The sequence below is a fragment of the Calliphora vicina genome, chromosome 2 (assembly GCF_958450345.1).
Source record: "Calliphora vicina chromosome 2, idCalVici1.1, whole genome shotgun sequence".
Lineage (NCBI taxonomy): Eukaryota > Metazoa > Arthropoda > Insecta > Diptera > Calliphoridae > Calliphora > Calliphora vicina.
Window position 1 is genome coordinate 34,468,542 of NC_088781.1, and position 26,322 is coordinate 34,494,863.

A 26,322-nucleotide genomic window follows, 5' to 3' on the forward strand; every position below is an offset into this window, starting at 1 on the left:
AGAATTTAACTCTCTAACCGGCAAGGATGCCTTTAGGCGGGTATGTTAAATGTATCTAATGCTGCTTTATTTGGTTACTTTTCCCGTTATGACGTTAAATATGTGTAAAGAGACAAACAATTTACTTGTTGTGATAAACAAGAACGTGCACTTGACTTTTGTTTGTTTCTATTCCAATGTATTTATTTTTTTTTCAAACAATAACCTGGTTATTATTTTACCACGAAATAAAATTGGCCGGTTAGAAGGTTAAAATTCTTTGATTTTTATCGATTTTAACTAATGATAAGAGTTTCACATATGTGTACATGATTACTAAAGAAATTTTTCATCCAATAACTCTCGAACATTAAATTTAATCATATCAAAAATTATACTATTAAAATCTTTTTGCAAAGAAATTTAACAAAAACAATAACTGAATATGTATCGTATGCCAATTATGAGAGAAATACAATACGTGATAACACACACATGAAACTAATATGAAAAGGAATTATTATCGAACAAACTGAATACAATTCTAAAGAATATTTACAAATATTCATAATTGCAATCCATACAAGTGCATAAATGTTAGTATATGGATATGCAAATGTATACATATATGCACGCTTAAGCATGCATATGCAGAATCAACGAATTAAATTGAAAATACAATAATATCTCATTACTTTGCGTTACGAATGAAAATAGTACCAATAATAATAAAACCAATAACAATAATAATAATTTTAAAATCACAGTTTACTCATAATACTGCATTCGAAAATGGGATGTTGTTTACAAACATATTTTACATTTTAAATATAAAACTTAAAGACTGATTTTTATGGCTATTAAAAACATATTCGTATGGTATCTTATGAAGATAATATAAAAGATACGTTAATGAATGTTACAATTCTAGTTAAATTTGTAGGTAGTCGGAAAACTTTAACAATACTTAATTAATAATCTTAATAATCTAAAAATAAGTAGACCCTTTATTCTGTCTATTTGAGGGTTATAAACATATGTAGCTAAATACTAGTGTACATATTCAATTAATCGGGTTTCTGGTTTAATCGGTTAATCGAGCAAATAATTAATCGGGGCTTAGATTTAATCGGTTAATAATCGATTAATTTTAAATTATTCGATTAACCGAATAATTTCTATTTTAATTTTAAACTAAAAATAAAACCACGAATTTTAAGTACTTATTTTAAGTATTTTATTAATAAAAGAACAAAAACATAAAAAAAAACATAACAATTCAACCCAAAAAAAATAATAAAAATTGATTTGGAAAAAACTCTCTCGCTGGTGTTGGAGAAATTGAAAGTAAGGCATGATCAAGAATATCCAATATCTCAGTTCTTTTTTTTTAGTTTTTTCTAAGCATATAAATTCCTCCATTATACCATTGGAGTCCTTTTTGGATTGTTTATAGATTTGAATACTTTTAATAACTTCAATAAGTTCTGATAAAATACTCGTTTTAATAATGTCTCCTGTTTGGTCTATTATCATGTCCTCCTCCGACAAATACATGTAAATTAAATATGTCAGTTGTTATACTCACTAAACATGTTTCTTGGATGTTCGAAAAATATGTAATTTTACTTTGACATTTGTATTTGAATTACAAAGGTGCAGTTTACATTAAGACTTTTCAACGTCTGTTTTTTCGAATTCCATTTTGAGAATATTCCAAAAAATCATGAACATTTACACGGTGATTTTTTACATGAAATTATGTTTGTCTTGTTTTAATTGGTTTATTTGTTATTTGAAAATCGTCAATTTTGAATTATTCGAACAGTTAACCGACCAAAATTAATCGATTAACCGATTAACGGTTAATCGATTGAATACCCTACTAAATACACATAGAACGTAAACTCTAATGTAAAAGACCTAACTCAGTTGTCAAAAAACTAAGTGGCGAGAGTGTAGTAGTAAAAAAGAACTTTGTGAAAACAAAAACAATATTCTTAGGTGTGTTTTGTTTGAGTAATTTTTTTGTTTGAGTTTACTTTTAGTTTCCCCTCTATGTGTAATGTTCTGTGGTTACTAATACTTTCTCAACATTTTGGTTTTTGACTACTGAGTTAGGTCTTTGTCAGGAGAGTTTCCGATCTAAGTATATTTATCTATAGTTATAAATATGACTATATTTTCCTTACCATCTATTCGTTTGACGTTAATTTCAAGCATTTATTTTATTCAATTCGTATCTTGGTTTAACTCATTATAACATTTATATGGATTATTTACGTTCCACGATATTTTAATTTAATAATTTATTATATAGAAAATAACAGGATAAACAGGTAACTTACATTTTTGGACAAATCGAAAAAAGAGCTTTAAAAATTTAATAAAATATTCTAGTTTAATATAATTGTACATATACAAATCCATTAAATCCGCCAATATATATTAATTCTCTGTATTTTCCCCTTAATTTTCTTTTTACTTTCATCATTCGTCATATAGGACCGAAGCCAGGACCACCACGTAATCTAACCGTAACCGAGGTATCAAATGGTTTTCTTATCTCTTGGCAAGCACCATTGGAACGTGCCCATATCGTTAAATTTTATACAATAAAATATCGTACTGATGCTCAATGGAAGACATTAAATCGCGGTCAAATACGACCCGAAGAAACACAATATTTAGTTAAGAATTTAGTTGGTGGTCGTACGTATTATTTTCGCGTTTTAGCCAATTCGGAAAAATCTTATGAATCCAGTGATGAAGTTAAATTTCCGGTACCGGCTCGAGTCAAACATAAAGCAATAACAGCCGGTGTCGTTGGGGGCATCCTGTTTTTTATAGTTGCGATCATTTTATCGGTTTGTGCCGTAAAAATTTGCAATAAACGTAAACGACGAAAACAGGAAAAAGGTAAAACAAACTATGACAGTTTTCAATTAAAAAAAAAAAAAACAAAAGCATTGAAATGGTACTTTTTTTATACTTTCCTTTTTAACTAAACTAACTAACTCTCTATCTAACTATTGAAATTTGTAAAAAAAAATTTAAATAATTTTAATTTTCTTGTAAATTTTCTAACAAACTATCTGATTTAGTATTCTATACTTTTGCAAAATTAAAAACTTAATGGCAACGTAATTTTCTTTGTTAAAAAATAAAATAAATTTGGCTTTAACACTTGAATTTAAGAAATCAATTTTGCCATTTCAATTGAATTTAATAACTTGAGTTATTATGAGTTTGAGTTGTTTTATTATTTATTTATTTTTTTGTTTAATTAACATTGTGCTAAATTGTCTGGTATTTTAATTGTAGTATTGTTTGAAAAAAAAACAATAACTTATTTTCTATTCTATTCAATTCTATACAATTTATTTGTTTGTTTTTTTATATTTCATTTTAAGTATTTATATTTTATTTATCAATAGTTTTTTTTAGTTTTTATTATTTTCATTTCAGTTTAAAGTGGTGATGGTTAATAGTTTTTATTTTAAATTTTGCAGGACAGGTTGCATGTTGTCATACATATTCATAAAAATTCATCATTTATATATAAATCATTCTATTTTATGTTTTAAATACCTTCTTTAAGTATTTGATATTACAGATCATGTTTATAATTTAAAAGGTAAATGTTGGGATTTGCATTGGAAATCGAAACGTTTTCCAGTGAGACAGATTTGATGAATTGACTTTTTAATGTCGAACAAATTATCGTTGTTCTGATGGAAATCTTTGTCCTATTTAATTGCGTTTCAGTTTTTGGATATAATCTACGGAAGAAAATTAACCCTTAATTCAGTGATCGTCTATACTTTCATATAAACTACTCCAAATAAATTTCATTAATTTATGGAAATATTTATGAATGTATTTTAGAGTTTCAAACGAAAAAAATTTAGCAATTCGCATTCAATACAATATATTCTGCAACCTACGTGTTCTCCAAATATTCCCAGTTACACTGGTTCCTGTGTTACCAGAACATCTTCAGGAAATATAATGAAACAAGTGCAAATTCATATGAAAAAAGCTAAAATTGTTATTAAATATAGAAATTGTAACAAAATAAAGAATACTTTAGCACCTTTTATTAAAAAAGGTGCATCGGTATATTTATATGAAATTTTTGCTAGTAACCCCTCACATATTCGCCAAATATTCAGTCGTACGCCGAAATCTAAACATCAGGCATTTAACATAGCACTCAGGGGCCGAGTAACTTCGGCTATTTACATGTACACAACATAAGCATCAACATTAAAACCACAATAAATTTGGTAACAAATACTCCAAAGCTCTATTAACTGATTTTGGCTTTTTTGAAGCGTCAAAATGGTATTCTCTGTATACTTTTTTGTATGCTAGTTTTTAAAATGCATTGTTTTCAAAATAGAGAACATATTTAGAAAAAATGGAAAGATGTGTCTAAGATTTACATGGACTCCATTATTATTAACCGGTGGCTTTAACACCGGATAGAAACAATGCGTCTATCACTGCCATTCTGTAACTTGCAAGGTACACACAATTCTCAACTGTACGAACATTGATTGCATGGATGAATGCACAAGTACCTTGCTCGGGAGCTCTGGCTATCTAATCCCTGTCATCCATAGCTTACTCAGTCAACAAAGCTAAATAAAATTGTCAGAATAAGCAGCATCCGCTCTGGTATTACCAATTCAGCAATTTTTAATTTAATTACTTACCCCCATGTGCATAAACAGTTTATAAATTTATCAAAGGTTTATGAAACAGATTTTGTATGAAAATTTTGTTTTATAAACCTTTGATAAATTTATAAACTGTTTATGCATATGGGGGTAAGTAATTAAATTAAAAAGTTATAGACAGTCAATGTAGACTGTTATTTTTGCTCTTTAAAATTTTCAAAAAATTTGTCACATCCATGAAATTTTGTGGCAGTTTGAAAAGTTTTATCTACAAGGGTTTAAAATATTGATGCTCGCACTTTTTATATTTTCTCAATAATAGGATCATTTCCTTCCTGCATCACTCTCATGCCTTTGTTTCCAATAAAAATTTAAAACTTATCGAAAGACTACATTTTTATAACTAGCCCGGTAGGTTAGTTGCTAGTGTGCTAGTCTATTAGTTTGAGGGTTGCGGGTTCGATTCCTGATTATAAGTTTGTTTCACTGTAAAGTAACATGAGATCCATTGATCTCTCTCTATCATCTTTCACAAATGTCCATTTTTATATTAATATTTTCTTACAATGTGGAAAACATAGACTTCTTAGCAGTGACTCTTATTTTGTTAAATAGTTGATCAACCTTAGCGTATGGCACTAGTTCTTATTTCCCTGTATTTCCAAGTACCTACACGAATCTGAAACTTAGGCAGTTTTAAATTTTTTTTTTCTTAAAAAATAAAATCAATCTTCGAATCTTAATTTTTCAAATAGAATTTCCTTGTGTAAACGTAAATGCAGCCATGTTGGATAGAGAAAAATAAAGATTTCTTAAAGACAGTTTAACGACATGAACTGCCATTTAGTGCCAAAAACTTCAAACAATTGTTTTCTAGTTTTCAATAGCGTAGAGCCATGTGTATTATAAAATGTGTACAATAGAGGTATACATAGGTATATTTTTATTTAAAAAATCCGATAATATCTCTATATGTCTATCACTGATTATTCCAACATAGTATAGTATAGTTGCACATACTTACTATAACTATTCCAATACTTTTAGATGATTGCAGCAACCAAAATAATTTAAGTTACCATTCACATTATTGTAGGAATCATATATATGATTGTAGTGTTCTCGGATTACTCATATTATGATTTAATGATCCGTCATGTACATGATTGCCACAAATCATATATATGATAGCTACAATCATGTGAATGGTATTTTAAATATATTATGGCAGTGATATACATAACTAGAGTGACCATAATATTGTTAAAAAATGGTGAAATGTTTATGGTAATCATGTACAGCTGTATATTTTATCTGGGGGTAGATTTTACAATATATATTACAAAATTGTTTGGTAATTGGTAATGGAACACAAGTTCGTATCAATATTAAAATAGGTTCAAACACACACACAAGATGTTGTCTCACATCTTGGTCCATACCTGTATTTTACGGAACCGATTCTGCTGATTTGAGTTCCTATTTTGAAAATGTACGTGTTTTCCTCAGATTATATAGGTTTTTATTTCTTAGTTATCCATACATAATGACAAACTTATTTATAGTTTCAGTCACCATGAGTGTTTGTGGAGTACATAAAAATAATTAGTTTTTTATTCACCTGGGAAACCAAAACCTTGTCCATTTAATTGCAATATTCTTGTATGGAATGAGGCAAACAAAAACGTGTTTTTTTATAAATTTCAATTTTAATTTAATTTCATAAACTTTTTTTGTTGATGTTGTTTAATATTTATTGCATGTTATATAAAATCATATTATTCATAAATTTTTTGTTTTTGTATTAGTTTATCATGCATAACATAATAAATATTTTAGTTCATACATATACATATACATAAATGCATACTCATACTCGTATTATATATAATTTTTTTTTTAAACATAAAACGAAATATATTTTATATGTAAAAAAATAAAATCCATATATAAATATTATTACAAAACAAAAAAAAAAATAAAAGAAAACAGAAAACTATATATAAATATTTTTAATAATAAACGGTACATGTTTTTCAAACTCATATTCATAAATTCCCTAAATGTTTGATGTTAGCAAAAGAACAAAAAATCATAAATGTAATTAAAATTCAATACATAAATAGACATTTTATGCAAAAAAAAGGGTTAATAAATTTTAAAATATTTTCTTTATTTTGATTATTATTATTTTGTTATATTATTTCTCTCTTGATTTATTTTTTTAAACTTTTTGTTAACAAAAACATTTAAAAACTTTCTTAAAAAAAAACAAACACTTTAAACTAAATTTGTCACTTTGGTCTCTAACAAAACCAAGCCTGTATTGGAATCTAAAACAAAATTGAAAATATATATATTTTGTCTTTAAAATATATACCTCAATTTTGTGTTCAAATTGAAAATTTCTTAAATGGCCTTTACCTATGAGCAAACAATGAAAGCAAGTTCTTAGTACACGAAACGAAATCAATAAAAATCGTCGTTGCTTCTGCCCAGAGCTAAGTTCTTGCAGGGTAAAGGTCGAAACAAGAAAAATACTGGGCAGACGTTTTTTGTAAACAATTCACGCACAAAAATGGTAAAACAATTGAAAAAATTAACATCTACTTAACAAAATAATCAAAAAAAATGTATAAAATGATCGCGTTTTTTTTGTAAAAAAAAAACAGTAACGATATAAAAAACAGCGTTGGCATGTCCTCTAATGACAATATTTAAACTAAAACAAAATTATAAAAACAAAGGGTTAATTTTCACCAAGAAAAACAAAGAGTTCCATGTTAAAAAACAAATTCAGGAAACCTCCTTTGTTTATATAATAAAAAATCAAATTATTTCAAAAAATTTGATTTTTGTTTAAATATATATATTTTTTTTAAAACAACCCTACTCCAAAACCCCCACTAAAACGACGCTTAAACAGGATGTCTTTTACAGCTTAAATAATTTTAAACAAACAAACAAACGTAAATATTATACAAAAATATTTTATAACTATTGTAAAACTTAACTAACAATCAACAAATGGGGTAAGTTTTTTTTCATTTAGTAAATTTTGTTTTCCTAATAAAAAAGATCTCACCTGAGTGTATAAGATGACTTTTTGGTAAAACAAACATTAAAATTTCTTAGACCGAAATAAAATTCAAATTTATCATAGAAAAATCAACAAACATTTCATATAAACCAGGATTTAATTCATTTATTTCCTTTTTTAAGCCATACAACAAAATTTTGTTTAAAGCACTTTAGTTCATTTCCAAAAAAAAACAACGTTTTAACAAGCAAAAATTAAGAACTTACATCATTTTATACATTGCCATCATATTTTTGTTTATTTACCATAGCAAAGCATAAACAACCATCGGAAAATGTAAATATTTCACGTTTTTTTTAAGATATTTAATTCCGATCTGAGCAATAACGAAATTACATTGGTTTATATAAACAAAATTCAATTAAAATCATTAAAGACGAAAGTAATAACATATTTTATTAAAGCTCTTAATGCAATACAATTTCATTGAAGTCGAAAACGCTTTTTTAGTTTTAATTTTAAGCCATACAATTTATATCCAAATGTAGTATAATTTTCAATTAAATATTATATGTGCTAAGAAAAGCCTTCAAAGACATACAAAGATAAACACTTTTTCATAATTTCTTTTACAAATTTTAGAGATTTTTTAAAGTTTTTTCAATTAGTGCATTTTGTTATTTATTAATTTCTTTGCCCTTTGTCATTTTAAAATACCTTAAAATTTGATGAAGCTATTAAAATTTTGGTTTGCTATACTTTTACAAAGCTTAATGTTGAAGTTTTTATATTATTTTAAATTTATATAAAGCTTTCATTCCTTTTAAAGTTTTAAGCTCTTGTAAAGCTTTAAGCTTCTACAAAGCCATTAGGATTGACGCTTTAAGCTTTGAAATTTTAGCATTTATAAAGCTCTTTAATCTATGTTAAAATCAGCGATTTAAGAATTTATAAACTTAAATATTTTATAAAGCTTTTAAATTTCGTTTTTAAAAATCGATTTAAAAAACTTAAAGCTTTTTCTTATAAAGCTTTAAGCTTTTCTTATAAAGCTTTAAGCTTTTCTAATAAAGCTTTAAGCTTTTCTAATAAAGCTTTATGCTTTTCTAATAAAGCTTTCAGCTTTTAAAATAAAGCATTAAGCTTTTCTAATAAAGCTTTAAGCTTTTCTAATAAAGCTTTAAGCTTTTCTAATAAAGCTTTAAGCTTTTCTAATAAAGCTTTAAGCTTTTCTAATAAAGCTTTAAGCTTTTCTAAAGCTTCTATAGTATCATAAGATTTATGTTTTTTAAAATTTTTAGCTTTTATATGAATTTTAGCGGTTTAAAAGCTTTAAGTTTTCCAAATAATTTTAGCTTTCGGCTTTAGTAGAGCTTGTAGCTTTTTTATGAAGCTTTTATATATCCAAAAATTTTAAACTGTTTTAGTTTTATTTATTAGCGTTTTGGCTTTTCTAATGTTTAAGGCTGTACTTAAGCTTTTTGCTTCACTAAACCTTGTCTTAAGATTTTTAGAAAGGCTAGCTTTTTAAAACATTTAGCTTTTATAAAGCTTTTAAATTTCATAAAGTTTTTAGCTTTTATAGAGCTTTTAGAAAGCGCTTTGATTTTATAAAATTTTTAGCTTTTATAAAGCTTTTAGCTTTTTATAAAGCCTTCAGCTTTAGCTTTTTATAAAGCCTTCAGCTTTAGCTTTTATAAAGCTTTTGGTTTTTATGAAGATTTTAGTTTTCATAAAACTTTTAGCTTTTATAATGCTTTTAGCTTTTATAATGCTTTTAGCATTAATAAAGCTTTTAGCTTTAATATTGAATTTAAATTTTATAAGGCTTTTAACTTTTATAGAGCTAATTCAGCATATAAAGCTTAGATGTTTAAAAGCTTATATGAAAATGTTCTCACAATAACGTTTACTTGTAGTTATAAATTTTCAATTAATGTATGTTTCAAAAACCTTTTATATTTCATTAGCAAGATATAAATGTTAAGCTTTCTCATTTCTAAATTTTCAAAGAAATGAAACCTTATTTCAAAAGCTTTCACTTTGAAATATTGAAGATTATTAATTCACATCAGCAATATACTATTTTAAAGTTCAACATTACTAGACTACATACATAGTACTTAAAACATTTTCATATTATATTTTATTTTATAAAGCTTTTATTGTCAAGACTTTTATTGAAATTAGTTTATAACCAAATGCAATTTCTTTTAGAAAACTTACATTAAAATCATAAAAACCTCAATAAAACTACAGTAGTTAAACACTATTTTCTTTAAATTTGTTCAAAATCAATCACCATATCTTCAATCAGAATATTCATCCAATTGTTTCAAAACGTCTTACAAATTGTGTTTAAATTTTATAAAGATTTAAACTATGTTTCAGAACATTAAATTTATATCAATTTGATAAAAGCTTTACAAAAATGTAAGTAATTGCCGGCCAAAATAAAAAATTTGCCAAACATTTACCACAAAACATACAAATTTCACAAACACAAACATAATTTTCAATCACACATACATACAAACACCATTTTAATTTTGACATTAAAATAACCCATACTTTTGCAGTCAATCATTTTTAATAATTTATGTATATTTTTTTTCATATCATTCATATGTTTAATTTTTTTTTTGCCCATATTTTCAAAATGTCTATAACATGTTTTATGGCTTCATTTCTGTTGCAGTTTTTTCATTTAATTTTTATTAAAAACAAAATTATTAGTTTTCATTTATTTTCATGTTCAATACATCCAAATACTTCATCAATTCTTTGACACATGTATTGTATTGAATTTATTTCAAAAAAAATCTATATATATGTATTTATATTAAAATATAAATTCATACATACATATATATAGTTTTTATGACCGTGATGAAGTATACAAATTTGTATATTTTTATGTCATATTTGCATTGAAAACCATTTCATGCTTTCGTTTTTTTTTTCCTTTTTTTTAATCACTTAGTGAAGCCCGATCCTAATGAACGTATAAAAATAGACAATACATAATTTATCGTTTATATAATAAAATATTTCAAAAATAAAATTTGTTTAAAAAAAGAAAGATAATAAATATATAATGCATAATGTTTGCATTAAATGTATATTTGTATGTGTATGTGTGTAGACCCCCAGTTCCCACATTTTTGAAAAAAAAAAAAAAAAATAAAAAAAAAAATTATAGAAACTAAAATATAAATATTTAAAAATAAAATGTTATGTGTGTTGTACTCCCCAGCCATAATAGAGAAATATTTATTGATTTTAAAATTTAAATACAAAATAGTAAAGATTATGATTTGATATTGTTATTGTTATTGTTTTTTATTTGTTCTTTATTTTAGATTTTTAATATTTTTTTAAGCGCCTAAAAGTAGGCTTTTATAAGTTTACTTTTAAGCTGCTACAATATATTTTTGCATGGCTATATTTATTCTAAATTTAATTTAAAAATTTTATTAAACAATGTATTTATTAGCAGATCATATTTAATCAAATGTGTGCATATAAAATCAGTTTAGAAATCTTTGAAGAATCATTTTATATTTAAAAGTAACAAGTATTCAGCCAGAATATTTAATGCTTAAAACTACAAACTAAAGAAACTTTGTAGAATATAATTACTATGGAGCAATGTTAGTAAGAAAAATCCCATTAGTTTTTTTGATTGTATATTAGTTACATATTTAGGGTCAGTTAATATTCTTGAAATATGTCATAGACGTATCGTTGGTTACAGTAGTGGTGTTGATTTTAATCACTGAAAAATATCGTTTTTGAGTTTTAAAAAAACTGTCTTACCGCCAATGCATACTATAATATGTCTATCACATATTGTTAATTTATGTTAGGGAGGGTAATGTACACCAGGTACATATCCACTCGGAGATCCATGAGCATTTTGTGATTCTCTTAAAAAATAATACTAAGGAAGAAAACAAATTATGAGAAAATATAGGGAAATACTAAAGTTAATATTATACAGATATAAGAACCAAAAGCTCCCACATTCACACTAACCCGTCATTAAGTGACCTGATTGCGCTAATAAAACAGAAGATAATAAACAGTCTAAAATCATCAGAATTTCCCTTACCATTGTATACTTCGCTACCCAATGAGAAATGATATTTTCTTTAGTAAAAATCTCATCGACATCCTTGCACATCCTGCAAAAATATGTAGTACCATTGACTGATGACTGATTCTAGCACTTACTGAACAGTAACCCTGCAAAGGTGACTTCTGCAAAGGTCTTCACACAACACCTGTTCAAGTACAACAACATTTTCGTTGCTTCCATGGCTAATTATACACATACGGACATTTACACTTTGTTGTCAGATCCGCTTTCCTAGGATCATTTGGTATCATTCTAGAATCGCTCAAATATTGCTTTGTGGTAGTGTTAGATCGAAAGTTTTACCCGTAAGACCAGCCCGAACCTTTTCTTTCAAGTTCATATCATATAGTGTCCCCATACTCAGCACATCATAACCTTGTAAAGACCCATTTCCAGTCTCACACTAACTTTAACACAACTGTCACCTTAGAGACATTCGTCGTTATAAGATCCGAGTCTTTCAATTCATCCAAAAACTTAGCCCGGTATACGCTGCAATTCTCGAGAAGTTTATATGATATTAGAATTAATTAACTCACACATAAACCATTCTTTCGGATGCAAGCAAATCGACCCTATCTGGCGACTCTATTGGAGGTGTATTACCGAATACAAGTTCATGCTATTTGCCACCACTTAGTATTATTTTAAATCTAATTATTTTAAATCTCGTGTTTATCCACAGTACTGTCCAAAAGCAGGACATAGAAGTATTTAATGTCTTATTAAAAAATTATCCACGACGCAATGTTGGTATTTGTTTAACCCATTAAATACCAAGACCATTTAAAATGAAAAATGTTTAAATTCATTTATTTATTTAAACTAAAATACGGTCAAAGAACATAGAAAATTAAAAACAATTTTAGGAAACGTGTTTTTGGGGCTGTACCTGAATGGGTACAATGGCGTAAAGTGTATGCTATTTTTATAATGTGTGAAAATTTTTAAAACATTACTTTTTCAACACAACGCAATATCGCATTGTTCAGACAACCATCTTATTCTGTTATGACATTCACCCCATCGTAGGGGATTTTTTATCCTTTAAGGAAATTGGTTTCCAGGAGTAGTTGCGACACCAGAAGCCAGTGTAATTTGTATATGGGTCTCACCTTGTCAGTCGCATCTAAATTAGTGTTATCAGTAATGACAAATTTATCCCATTATCGCCGGATGAGAAGAAAAATACCCAAAATTGAGCCAGACACGGTTTTGATTAGAAAGCGGACGAGGCAAGACTTCCCAACCACTTCATTCTAAGTACTTTTTCATAGGTATTGCAACATGTGGCCGAGAGTTGTCATGATGGAATATTACGGTTTTATGTCTGGCCGCATATTTTGGGCATTTTTCGCCCAATGCTTCCTTCAAACCAATAATTTGCATTCGGTGCAGGTTCCCTGTGATGGTCTAGTCAGATTACAGCAGCTCATAATAGATAGGACCCTATTTGCTACCACCAAATAGATAGCATTACCTTAGCGCCATGGATATTTGGTTTTGGTGTGATTCCGCTCGTTAGCCGGGTTTCACATACGATCTCGCATGTAATGAGTCGGTGTAAAAATCAATTTCCCTGTTTTTGGATGAATTTTGCTTCCCACAAACGTTTCAAAATATCTGCCTAAGTAGGTCTCAATGATTTTGCAAGGTTTTGTCGAGTTTTACAAAAATATTCATGGAGTAACGCCTCCAATTGTTGCTCTTCAAACTTTTTTTGGTTGGCCTGGGCGATATTTGTTTTCCTTGTCAAAATCATCTCTCGCATGTTGAAGCCGACGGAAAACATTCACCATAAGCATTTGTGAGCAATCGGTGTGCCTCAGCGGCACTTTTTTTCAAGTTGTAGAAGTAAATTAAAACTTCCTGCACATGACGCTTTGACAGATATGTACCCTTAAAAATCTTTATATATATAATTCTTCTTTACGTGTTTTAGTAACTGAACGCCTCCTTAACGAATTCGATGAAATTTGTTGTGTGTATTTGAGTGGGCCTCTGCATGATTTAGATTCACAATTGACCTATATAGGTACAATGAGCATGGCAGCCCCCCATACAAAGTAAAAATTTATTAATGCATATCTGGAGTACTATTATAGTGGAAGTCTTCAAAGCTTGTGTGAGCTATGGCAGAACAACGTTTGCCAGGGCAGCTTGTTACATATAAGTTATTAAAAGAAAACCCGCATTCAAAAGATACACCATATATTGTCTATCGCATATTTTTAAGTCACTCACCCAATAAATACATAGGCAGTGTATCTAAACGAAGGTTGTGGCTTGAATTATTTTTAGAAATTTCATAAAATTACTATTATTATACAAAAAATATTTGTTTTTATTTAAAAACCATTTTTTTGTTTAGAAATTTATGTTCCTTTTGAAATTCAATAAATTTTGTTTAACACTTTTTTATTAAATTTTTTTATCTGGTGCTAACCCCAAAGCTAATTTCTTTTAATTTTTAATTACAAGCCTATTATTAACTACTACCCACTATTACTAATTTGAATTATATTCTCTTCTCATAAAACAAAATTATAAAAATAAATGAATTTAGGAAAAATCCCACATATTAAGAAATAACTAGAAATGTTGGTAAAAAACTAAACAAATTAGTAAAATATTTAACATTTTTTTGGTGTTTTACTCATATGTTATTAAAATCTAATTTTAGCTTTATGTATATGGTTTAATTCAGTATAAATTAATTTTTTGTGTAATATTTTTGTTTATATTATTTTCTGTTTGCTAAGACCTTTCCCAAACGAAGTTGTAATAATGATAACAAATTGTGGTGGAGAGTAGAAACTCACATGAAAGCAAATTCCAAGAAAAAGCAATCTATAAATATAAGGAAAGAAAAAAATAATAATAATTGAAAGCATATATTCCCAACATACTCCTTTTCTGCAAAAAAAAAATCCTTAATTAAATAATAATTTCATTTATCTACATATAAATTAGAATCTATATGCTCTTACATATACATTTATGCTACTATTTCTGATTATAAACATACATACTATATATGTATTTATATATATATATACGATGATGTTGTATTTGTTTATGTATTTATATGTATCTAACATAAGGACGGCTAAATACTCCACAAAAAAAATTAATTGTAGAAATAATTCGTTTACAGAGTTCAACATGGTAGCTTGCAGGATAACGGATGCCCGTAATATAGCAGCAAATAATCACCATCATCATCAGCAGCTGCCGCACCAGCAGCAGCTGCCGCTCCATCATCACACACAACAGCAGCAGCAGCAACAACATTTACAACAACATCAGCAGCAGCAACAAAATCAACATATACAACAACAGCATCAACATCATTTACAACAAATGCATAATCGTAATACGGGCTCGATTTCCGCTAGTCAAGTGCCTTTAAAAAAGTAAGTTTTTCTCCACACTTTTTTTTCTTTATTTGTTTTGGAACTTTTTTTCTCGTTACATTACAATTCTTTTTGTTTTGTATTATTATTTAGTACTTTATTTATGTTTGTTTCTTAAATTAACTTTCTTTTTTTTTTGTTGTTTTATTTTCCTCATTGTATTTGCTTTAAGTTTTATTTTTGTTACAAGTAATTAATATTTCGTTTTAATTTGCTATCCTACGAAGTGATTTGAATAGGGTAACGTTTAATATATACAGAAATATTATATAATAAAACTCTTGCAGTCTTATAACTTATTCAAAAGACTCGTGGTGTCTCGTTAATATTTTGATTAATTTGTTTGTTCTTTTTTTTATTTTTTTTTTGGCTTTTTATTTCCATTTTAATTATTTTAATGACGATATAATTTTTGTTCTTCTCTTGTTTGCTTATATTTCTTTTAATTATCTCATTAATATTTTTTTGTTTGTTTGCTTCTGTTCTTTGTTTTAAATTTAACTTTGTAACAATTACAATTTTTTCTCATATTTTTTTCTTTGTTAATTTGTGTTTGTTTAATAAATAATTTCCCTTTAATTTTTGCTTTAAAAATTATTATTAAGTTTAATCATTATAATTCTTCTTTATATTTTCTCGTCTCATCTATTTGTGTTTTTGCTTTCAAACTTTCAAATTTTTGTTACATTTCTTAGCAATACTGATCATTATCGTGATTATGAAACCGTTTTCATAGTTCCAGGTCCATCATGCCATAATCAAAATCGTAAGAGATTTTCTTAACAATATGATATTAATGCAAAATTTTAGTAAATTATTTATAAATATTATTTGGAAAAACAAAAAAAAAATATATAATTACAATTTTTATTTCAAGCTGCTTAAAAAAGGTTCTATAATTTAGCCCTTTTTATACAGTTTTACACTCAAATTTTGCCAAAAAAAAACAGGTTATTTTAGTTACCAGCATACAAATTATTATAAGTAATAATTGTTTGTTAAATACTAGTTTAATTTAATTGTGTTTTTTTTTGGCAAAATTTGAGTATTTAATATTCATATTGTGTAAATAGATTGGCTGTTCAATGTGTAGTTGAAATTGTTGTTTTATTATTTTATATTAATTTTCCATTGTTTTTGGTATTCATTATCCATCTCATAAAATATATATGTCTGTATAAAATGACCCCTCTAAACATATGAGTAATATTTAATTTTATATGAATGTGTAATAACTATTGCTCATACGTCACATATAACATCACGCATTCATCATAAATCTTAAAATTATATTCATTAATTTTTTTAAAAAATCAGCATATTGTTATATTTAAAATTTTAAACAGTATTTTTCACTCATTCATCATAAATCTTAAAATTATCTAAAATACATAGTTGCAAATTTATTAATTTATTTTAAAAATCAACATATTGTTACATTTAAAATATTATAGAATATTTTTTTATAAAGAATAGGATTTATGTTGAACAAATGAAAGTAACTTAAAATTAAATTATTCAATTTATTCAGATAATCTTTATATTGTTACTTTTTTATTGAATTAAATATAGCTGTACAGGTTTAATGTAACCAATTCAAAATTGTTACTAATTTTCTTCTCAATATATGTATATATGGGGGATTTCATGTTAAGTGAACTTTTAAAATCGATGACTTCCAATATTTCGATTGCATAGTAATTCAGACACAATTTTTCAACAAGATCGGTCGAGATCTATATGAGTTAGAGGGGTTCAAAATTGGATATTTTGACCAAACAGGCAATCCATGTAACTTATTACCTATTGTTCTTAGCAAAATGTATCCCAAATAGTTTAGATAATTATTTCTTCAATACTTCGGAAAAAAAAAATAAAAAAAAAAATTAATTTTTTTTTTCCGAAATCCATTTTTTGCTCAAAAGAAAGCTTAGATATTTTCCTTGAAGATCTATTTGGTCGTTTAGTGGGATGCGAGTTGGATGTCTATCAAAATAAATGTTTTTGCAACTCAAAACATACAATTTTGAGTTTTTTTGGAAAATAAAAAAAATTTCGTTAACTTTTTTTAAAAAAAATTTACCTTTTTAAATTTTTTTGCTTAAAACTTTTTCCTGCTCGCAAAGCTCTATGTCTAACTACCTTTGCCATGGGCAGCCCGTCCTCTCCTTCTGCAACCTTGTGGATTCCAGTCAATGGCTTTGCGGATTACATTTCCGGGTGATCTTCGTAATACGTGGCCAATCCATCGCCATTTCGTTCTCAAAACTTCGGAATGTATTTGACTTTGATGTGTGACTATTCAGAGTTATATGTTCGATATCCTGTTGGACCAGTAGGCTTTTAGTATTCTTTTAGGAAGTTCTTTGCGAAAACTTGCTAAGTGTTTAGTAGCCGGTTAGATGTTGCATTTACTCACACTACTTTCGTCTTATTTATATTTATTCTGAGTCCTGCTTTTGCAGCTTCTGCCTCTATCATTTGAAAGCTTTGCGACATATCAGAGTCACTGTGTGTTAGAAGGCATATGTCGTTGGCATAGTCGAGATCGGCCAGGCAATTTGTGTTTCTGTATAGCTCTTGGATAATCCTTGTTATTTTCCTAGCTGCGATTTTACATGTGAGTGCTTTCCAAATGGTAGTGTGGACAAGTGTGTCGAAAGATTTTTCAAAGTCAATAAAGAACAGGTATAGGGGGATCTCCATTCCACTGATTACTCTATTATAATGCGGAGGCTATGTATGTGGCTTACACAGAAATCTTTAACTCCGAATCTAGCCTGTTCGCAACGAAACTCTTTGCCGAGGGAAAGAGCAAGTCTCATGCGATTATTTTAATTATTATGCTTAGGAGTGTGATCCCCTCCAGTTTTTGCACTCCGTAAGATCACCTACCTTAGGAATGTTGATGATCAAACCCTCTTTCAGTTCGTTGGAAAGTTCATTATCATCCCAGAGTCTTTGCATCACATTCTGAAGCAGGAAGGCACTTGTTTGGTGGTCTGCTTTTAGCAGCCCTAGATTGATGTTGTCAAGTCCTGGAGCCTTGTGGTGTTTAAGGACGCCAATAGAGTTTGCTATTTGGGTAATAGTGGGGGAGGTTGTAGGTATGTCATCCCTTTCGATATGCCGAGTGCAATTACATAATGGTTGGGGTATGTGCACGTCCATTGACAACATGTTGGAGTAGTGTGGTGTACCAAGATATAGATCTGGCTGTTTTTCGAGGTGATGATATCTCCATTGTTGTTTCGTAACGGTTTTGAGGATTTGAAGTTTTTATTAATTACAGCGACAAAATATGTTAACAAATATGTTAATATGATTATAGTAAATAAGTGTATGTTTGTGACAACAAGTATTAATGTAATGATTCATCATGGTTGCCATAAACATATATTAATTAACTACAATCATATATATGTTAAAATATTCATGCGAATGGTACATTTACCATATTAGGGTTACCGCAATCATATCCATAATTACAGTGACAATAATATTCTTAAAAAACTTATAAAAATGTTGAAAAGGATATAGTTACAACTTATTTTTCCCCTGGGTATATACAGGATAAGGTTATGTATGAAATAGATTTTCGAGAAAATGGCATCCATGGCTTTGTTGGCTATAAAGCACTTACATATTTGTTGAAAATTCTCGTCAAAGTGACACGTTGTTGATGAATTTATTTTCTACAGTCACATGTCTATTCTGTGAAATCCGAATACAGAAATTATGACGAATAACAAATTCATCAGGTGAAAGTGTGTTTCATAGCATAGGATGATTTTGCATTATGTAATAAATTAGATTGTAAACAAAGTTTTTCTGCAATATATCAATTCAATGCGCCATGATAGATGATACATTCAAATGACTTTTGATTATACGAAATTTTTATTATAAGAAAAATTTATAAATTTTATGAAGAATTTAGTGCTTCCACCATTTGCAACTACAATTCGTTAGAAAATCTTCATAGAATATGGTCAGAGTCGCTTTCATATTCCAATTTATGTGTTGAGTAATGTGACTGTCATCGTCTTGTAACCACTACGGAAACTACTCTTCAAATAAAAACGTACAATATTACCACATACATTCTTATTCTTCGCATTTTGTATTTTCTAAAATTATTCTCCGTTACCCTACACCCAAACGGAAACATAATATTAAACTGCGAAATTAACAACCAAAATAAATACATTTTTTTACAGGTTTAAATTTTGTAAACCTCGATATAAAATCGAAAACGTAAAATATATCTTTGTTGAATTAAATATTTTAAATTCAGCTCATATTTTAAAAAATGTAAGCATCAAAATAATAAAATTCGATGTTCTTGTTTTGTAATATGCTATCCCTGAAAGCAGTATTCCTCTAATGCTGAAATTACAGCAAAATATTGTAATAAACTCATATTTTAACACTGACTGTCTAGGAAAAGTATTTAGAACAATAACGTAATATTCTTCTAAATACATATCTTTTTAGCAACATTATTATTTATCATATTTCACAATAATTTCAAATAACAACTCTTGTATTGTCCTTAGAATAATTACTAACATGTAAATATGTGTAACTTTTTTGTGTATTTTTAATCAAACCGTTTGCTGGATGATGTTGTAGATCAAAAGGTTGGCATAATTAACATAAATACTAACAACTAACTATAGTAGCATAAATGCATGAATCTAAATGTAACACTTTTTTATATGTACTAAGTATTACAAGCACTATTTTTTATCTATTTTATTTTATAACCGCTTTATTATTTACAAAAACAAATTTTCATAATTCTCACCACTCAGATATAAACAAACCCGAATATCAAGTTTAACAACAATACTCATTGCTATACTACACTGGATATGGCCACCGGATCGTTGCACGAATTGTCATTCTATCTATAGTTCACCTCAGGCGGATGAAGGAGATGGCCAAAAGACGGTAACGGAGATACAACGTTCCCGAGATGGTCGTTTCGTAGTGACAGGTAAAACAAATGCCTTAACAAATGGTGAAATCCTGGCGGATGAAGGAATCGATGAAGTGGATGGCCTGCCCGGTACACGTAATAGTAATGCTTCGCAAAAATCATCTTCAGATGATGGAGGTTTTCTGTCGCGGCGTAATTTCATAACAGCCCGAGCTTCATGGCGTCGTCCCTTGGTCCAGTCACCCAGTCAATTGAGTCTACAATCGGTGGCAGCTGGTTCGGCTAGAGGTTTTCTTCAGGGATTGGGAGGTTTGCTGAAAATAGGCGGCAGTCTGGGTGGTGATAATGGTGGCGATACTATGAATAGTGGCGCGCGATATCAAAATGTCTATGGTAATAATTTGTATCGTAATCTGCATCATCACCATCATTTGGGTAGACAACAGCAGGCTCAGCCTGCCAGCAGACCTTTACATATAAACACAATTAGTGGAGCTACAGCGGGACATCATATGCATCAAGTCTTTTCACCTTCTAAGGTATCGAGATTGTTTTCAAGCTCACCCGCCAGTACGCCAAATGATCAGAACTTACAAGAAGGTGGCCTGTTGACTTCACCCTGGGCCTTAACTACTCCTAATCATACCACCACCTTCTCCTACAATCACTTTAGTGATTTAAGTACCGTATATCCTGGCTCAGCGGAAAGGTCTGTGCCAACCTTAACGCCCACAGCCAGTGGGAATTTAAGTAGATATCGTTATTATTCTCATGAATTGCCTTCCTTAAGAACCATACAAGAGGAGACCAGGCGTTTGAATTATGAACAGCAACAGCAGCAGCAACAACATTATAGACAAGACTTTTTGCCTTTACAATTGGATTCACCGCCCTCCTGGCGCAGCTACTATCAGCACAGTCAGGCTCCTTACTATCACAGCTATAGACCACGTACCCGTTGGTATCCCAGGCACTATTCACGTCTCTTTGGCAGACCGCAATCAGATTTAATGTCGCCCTTGCCTCATCTTAATTTGTCTATGAGAACTACAAACAATCATTTATTAGGCCTAGATGCCTCACCTGAATCAAGATCTAGTTCTTCTGGTTTTGGTTCCAAAAATACCTCTAATCATCCACATGGATCTCATCATTCTGGCAGTACCAGTGAATGGCGTTTACTGCCACCCTATAGACCACCGCCGCCACCACCAGCAGCAACAGCAAATACAGCATATTTTGGTTCCGCCACTACTACAGCTGGCCAACAGCCACAACAGGCCCAGGGCCAGGCTCCAGTAACGCAGAGCCATCAGCAACAGCAGCATCAAACACAGTTCAATACATTGCCTAGCAGCTATCAACCCTACTCACCCTCCAACTACTTTAGTTCCAGTACCCAAAGAACCCTGACACCACCCTACACCATGGAGCATTGGCTGGATATGATAACGCGCCTAAATGCTGCTACCGATAATGTTAATCTACCCAAATCAGTAGATGTGGGCAGTGTAGATGGTCATTATGAATTCGATCCATCTACACCCACCCCCAGTGCTTCAACACCTACCGGAGGCCTGCTACGTGAAGATCTCAATTTACATATAGACACCACTGGACATCATTTGCACCATCATCACCATCATCTGGCCCAACAACACAACCATCTTCATCAGCACAATTCTCATAATGGTCAACACTATCATCACAATCATAGTCACAATCATCATCATCAACATGGTCAGCATCACACTTTAGGCCCCTTAAGTTCTTCATCTTCACTGTTTCATACACAAACTTCGGGTACATTTCCCACCATTTCCGGTTCGGCCACTCTTGGTGGCGCCGCAATGCGCAAATCTCGTGTACCAGGTCGTTACGACAATATCGAGGCTCGTTTGCAGTCCATGAAAGAAGAATTCTATGAGTATCGCAAACGTCAGGCGATGCAAAGAGCTGGCGTTTCGGAGCTGGAAAGTGTTTGCTGACACTGAGTTGTTAAGTAAGGTTTGCAAATTGTTGGAAAAGCCTCAGAGGCATTGTTTTAGGTTTAAGAAATATACATGTATGTATGTATAAGTGTTTATATAGTTTGAAGAAGCTAAAATGACTGAACAGATTTGTTTTAAGTGAATTCCAGATAGAATTTGATGTTTTCAAATCAACATTTTAAATAAATTTTTAAGAAATTTTTGAACAAGGGTTTGTTTTCTAAGTGTTTTTATAAATTTTGTTTGTAATACATTTCAAACTAATTGTGTGTTTTAAAATTGAAATAAAATTTTTCTAAATAAAGTTACATTGCTTCTGAAGCAAGTGATTTGTATAACTTTTTTGCTAAGAATGGAAGCCTAATCACTAACAAGTAATGAAACTGCTCCAAAGTATAGCAGGCAAGCAAGAGAATCTATCACTTGGAAAAAAATATTGATTTTGTCATTATGTTTTAACAATCAAAAGTGAGTTCAAGAGTTTATTATTAAATATTAAATACTTGCAGTCCATTGCTTCAATTCTTCGCTCAATTTGTTATAAAGAATATCATTTCCTTAAATAAATTGTCCTGAAATACTACTTCATCTAACATTTCTCCTCTGTATATTTTTTTAGTATCAGAATTTGTATTAGGAGAGCTATATTCGGCTGTGCAGAATCTTATATACCCTTCCATAAAGTATACTTTAAGACAAAGATTGAAACAATTGGAAAAAATGTTGGGCGAAAAAAATTTTTTTGGTTAAAAGAATATGTTTTCCAATTTAAACCATTGTCGATCCGAATTTCCGCAGATATCCATCGAACTCAGATAAATTTCAAATACCGGTTTCGATGATGGAACAGTTTGAAGCAGTTTCAATAAATATAGTATACTTTATTTATAAGAACAGTCAATGTTCTGAGTATTAGAATATTTACTCTCTTTAGAATGTGATCTCCCATTTATGCACAGGTGTTTGACAGCTCGGGCTACTTAAAATACCACAAATTATTATTTAATGGTCGCTAGACATTTTCTAAAACCCGTATGTCTAGTTTCAAAATAACCAAAGTAAACCAAGGACTTATCTAATTTCTTTTCTTTAAAGTTTTCCACAGAAAAATTCTCAAAATTTAAGATTTTAGACATTTCAAACAAAAACAATTCTCACAATTACTCACATTCTCTCATTCACATATTCATCAATCTAAAACAATCAAAATTTAACATCATTCAAATAAAAACCTCAATAAATAAACAAACAAAAAACCAAATAAAACAAAAAAAAAAACAACTTTAAAGAGCACTGATTTTTCAATTATTAAAATAAAAATAAAAACATCAACTTAAACAAAAAAACAAGCATGCAATACACTCAAGAAAATAATGTTAGTTGTAATGTAAAAAAAAAACATGGAAATTAAATGATTAAAAAAAACTCTTCCACGAATTATTTCTTTAGTAAAGAAACCCACAAAATATATTAAAAACATTAACGAAAACTTAGCGATTTCAAATTAAAAAACAAAAAACGCGTAAATATTTAGGAGAAAAACAAAATAATATTAAAAATTAACAAACCAACAAAAACACAATTAGTAGATTTAACACAATTTAGTAAAAAGAGAAAATGAAAATAGAAAAACTAACCAAAAAACCAACCTTTAAAAATAATAAAACATTGTAAAATATTTACTAAAACAAAACAAAACAAAAAAAAAAAACCCAACTTAAATTCAACATTACAGACGTACAGTTTTTTAGTTAACACAACAACAAAAATTTAATTTATATATATTTAAAATTAATAACAAAACAAAAATTTAGTTAAACCAATAAAATTATTAAAACTAAAAACCTTGTAAGTTTAGTTTTAGGTTAAACAAAATAATTAAAAATTAAAAAAAACCCCAAAACTTGTAAATATAATTTATGATAAATTTAAAAAAAAAACTGCAAACAATAGCAATTATTAAACATATGGAGGAAATAAAATAAAATTTAAATTATATATATATAAATAAAAGTTAAATAAAATATATATAAAAATTATTATAATAATAAATAAAAACTTAAACATAATCCTTTAGCATTTTCAATAAAAACCAGAAAACAACAATTAATTATTAATTTTACGAAAACAAAAATATTTAATATTTTTAGATTAATGAAAAAAAAAAAGTTTAAAAATATTTTTTTTTTATTATTTTAAAATAATTTTGATTATATTGGGGCTAATTGCAGGTTTAAAAACAAATGGTTTTTTTGGAAGAAATATTTAAAATTTTTTAGGAATTTGAAGGGACATAAATATTTTTTACACAAATTTTAAAAGGTATGGTTAGTAACTGTTGCAACACTTTTTAGGATATTTTTTAAATTAACAACTATTGAGCTTATGAAAAGACAGTAGATTCAGTTCAGCTTTTAAGTTATAGTACTTTTTTCAAATATTTGAATTTCAATATTTCTCTTTCCTTTGAACAAATAGTTACTCAACTTGAATAGCTTTAATTCAGCAAAGGTCACAGTATGGCTCTTCGTGTAAATGATTAGATGCCTCGCAAACTTTGAAATCTATGCAGTTTTACACTCTGGCAAATGAACTGTTAAAAATTGTTTGCGCGACAATTTACACTCGCAAACTTCCATATAAAAATGTGAAAATTGTGTGAATATGAACATAATGATGAGTTGTATATCGAAAAGTTTTCCAACTGTAAGAACATAAGCAAAATCTTCCAAACTATGTTTGTCATCATTTGTTCCAGAGATTTCGCTTTCATAAAAAATTTTTAAAAGTTATATTTATAAAATTTTTGAAAACTTTTGTTAAATTTATTTTAATTTGATATTTTTATCAATTTTAAATAGTAAATTTTTCTTATCAAATAAACAAGAAAATCTTCCATTAGTTTTCCAAAAATATTAAAAACTTTAAAAAAAATATTGTTAATTTTAATAGATGAAAATCATTCATTGGTTAAAATTATAGCATAACGTCTTTAAACCATTTTATTAGAGCAGAAATTGCTTTTTTAATATTAACCAATTATGGCCATAATAATTTTACCTCATTGAGTATAACCAGCTGGTCGTCAAAAGCAATGACTACTAAAACCAGTGAACATTATATATTCAACCGATTCTTATATAGCCTAAACCAAATTCTAAGATAAATATTAAAAATAAGTTTTGGCGAAAACAAGTTTTTTGGTTGAAAATATATTTTTCCGATATTGGACCATTGTCGGTCCATATTTCTATGGAAAGGCCTTTGAAATGTCTTTTGTTTTTACTTATTTGTGAACCTAATTTAAACACAAACTACCTAACTATAACTATAACCGATATATTGACGTAACAATCGTTATAGTAATTTTTTAGGGGGTTAGGGAAAGTTGATTTCACAAAGAGATGGACATTGCTACATCGACTCTGCTGCCTATAGCAATACAGAATATATCTACATATATAATATATGGGGTCGAAAATGAGAAAATGTGTAAACTAAAAAAGGAATGACAAACTGCTACCTATATAAATCCATACCTCTCATGATGAAGGATATAAAAATGTGAATAAAGATAATGTTAGTTATTTAGCATATCCTCCGACACCATTTAATATTTTTGAAAAGGACACTTTTACTATTATAGCAATGTATAATAAGATTTATCAGAAGCTTACTCTGATTCTATACATTAAACTTCTTTAAATTCCTTGACCTTCATTTGGATCTAGACGTTAAGGTGTATTGGACATAATCCTCCATACCGAACTAATCAAACCATGTGCTTTTTCATCCAGAGAAATATTTGACCACAAGTTAAATGAGATGCTTCAATGCATGATAAAATAATTGTTGAAGATAGAATCACTACGGAGAGTTTTCCATATTTACCCATATAACGTCAAACTTTGATTTTGATTTTTTTCATATTTTATTTTCTTAGGCGTTACAAGAATTGTATAATTGAGAATTTATTTTCTAATGAGTGAACCTTATATTGCTGTATCATGCTTCAATGTTTATTTTGGACTTTCTCAACCAAGTACAGGAAACGACGAAGATAGTAGGTTATCCCACACTATTTATTAATTGAATGTATTTTGCTGAAATAACCCGCAATTTCTG

General features: G+C 28.6%; 1 protein-coding gene across 4 annotated transcripts in view; it reads left to right on the plus strand.

Moving 5' to 3' along the window:
• Positions 1-22,316, plus strand: part of tutl (turtle) — a 235,531-nt gene extending 213,215 nt beyond the window's left edge. For 3 of the 4 annotated variants that reach the window (XM_065500753.1, XM_065500750.1, XM_065500751.1), the window contains 3 exons: positions 2,485-2,898; positions 15,003-15,261; positions 20,079-22,316. In XM_065500753.1, coding sequence (XP_065356825.1) covers positions 2,485-2,898; positions 15,003-15,261; positions 20,079-22,194 — 2,789 coding nt within the window. In that variant the 3' untranslated portion in view covers positions 22,195-22,316. Of the gene's footprint in view, positions 1-2,484; positions 2,899-15,002; positions 15,262-15,956; positions 16,028-20,078 lie in introns of all 4 variants that reach the window. The other variant, XM_065500752.1, reaches the window with a different exon arrangement.
• The last annotated feature ends 4,006 nt before the right edge of the window (positions 22,317-26,322 follow it).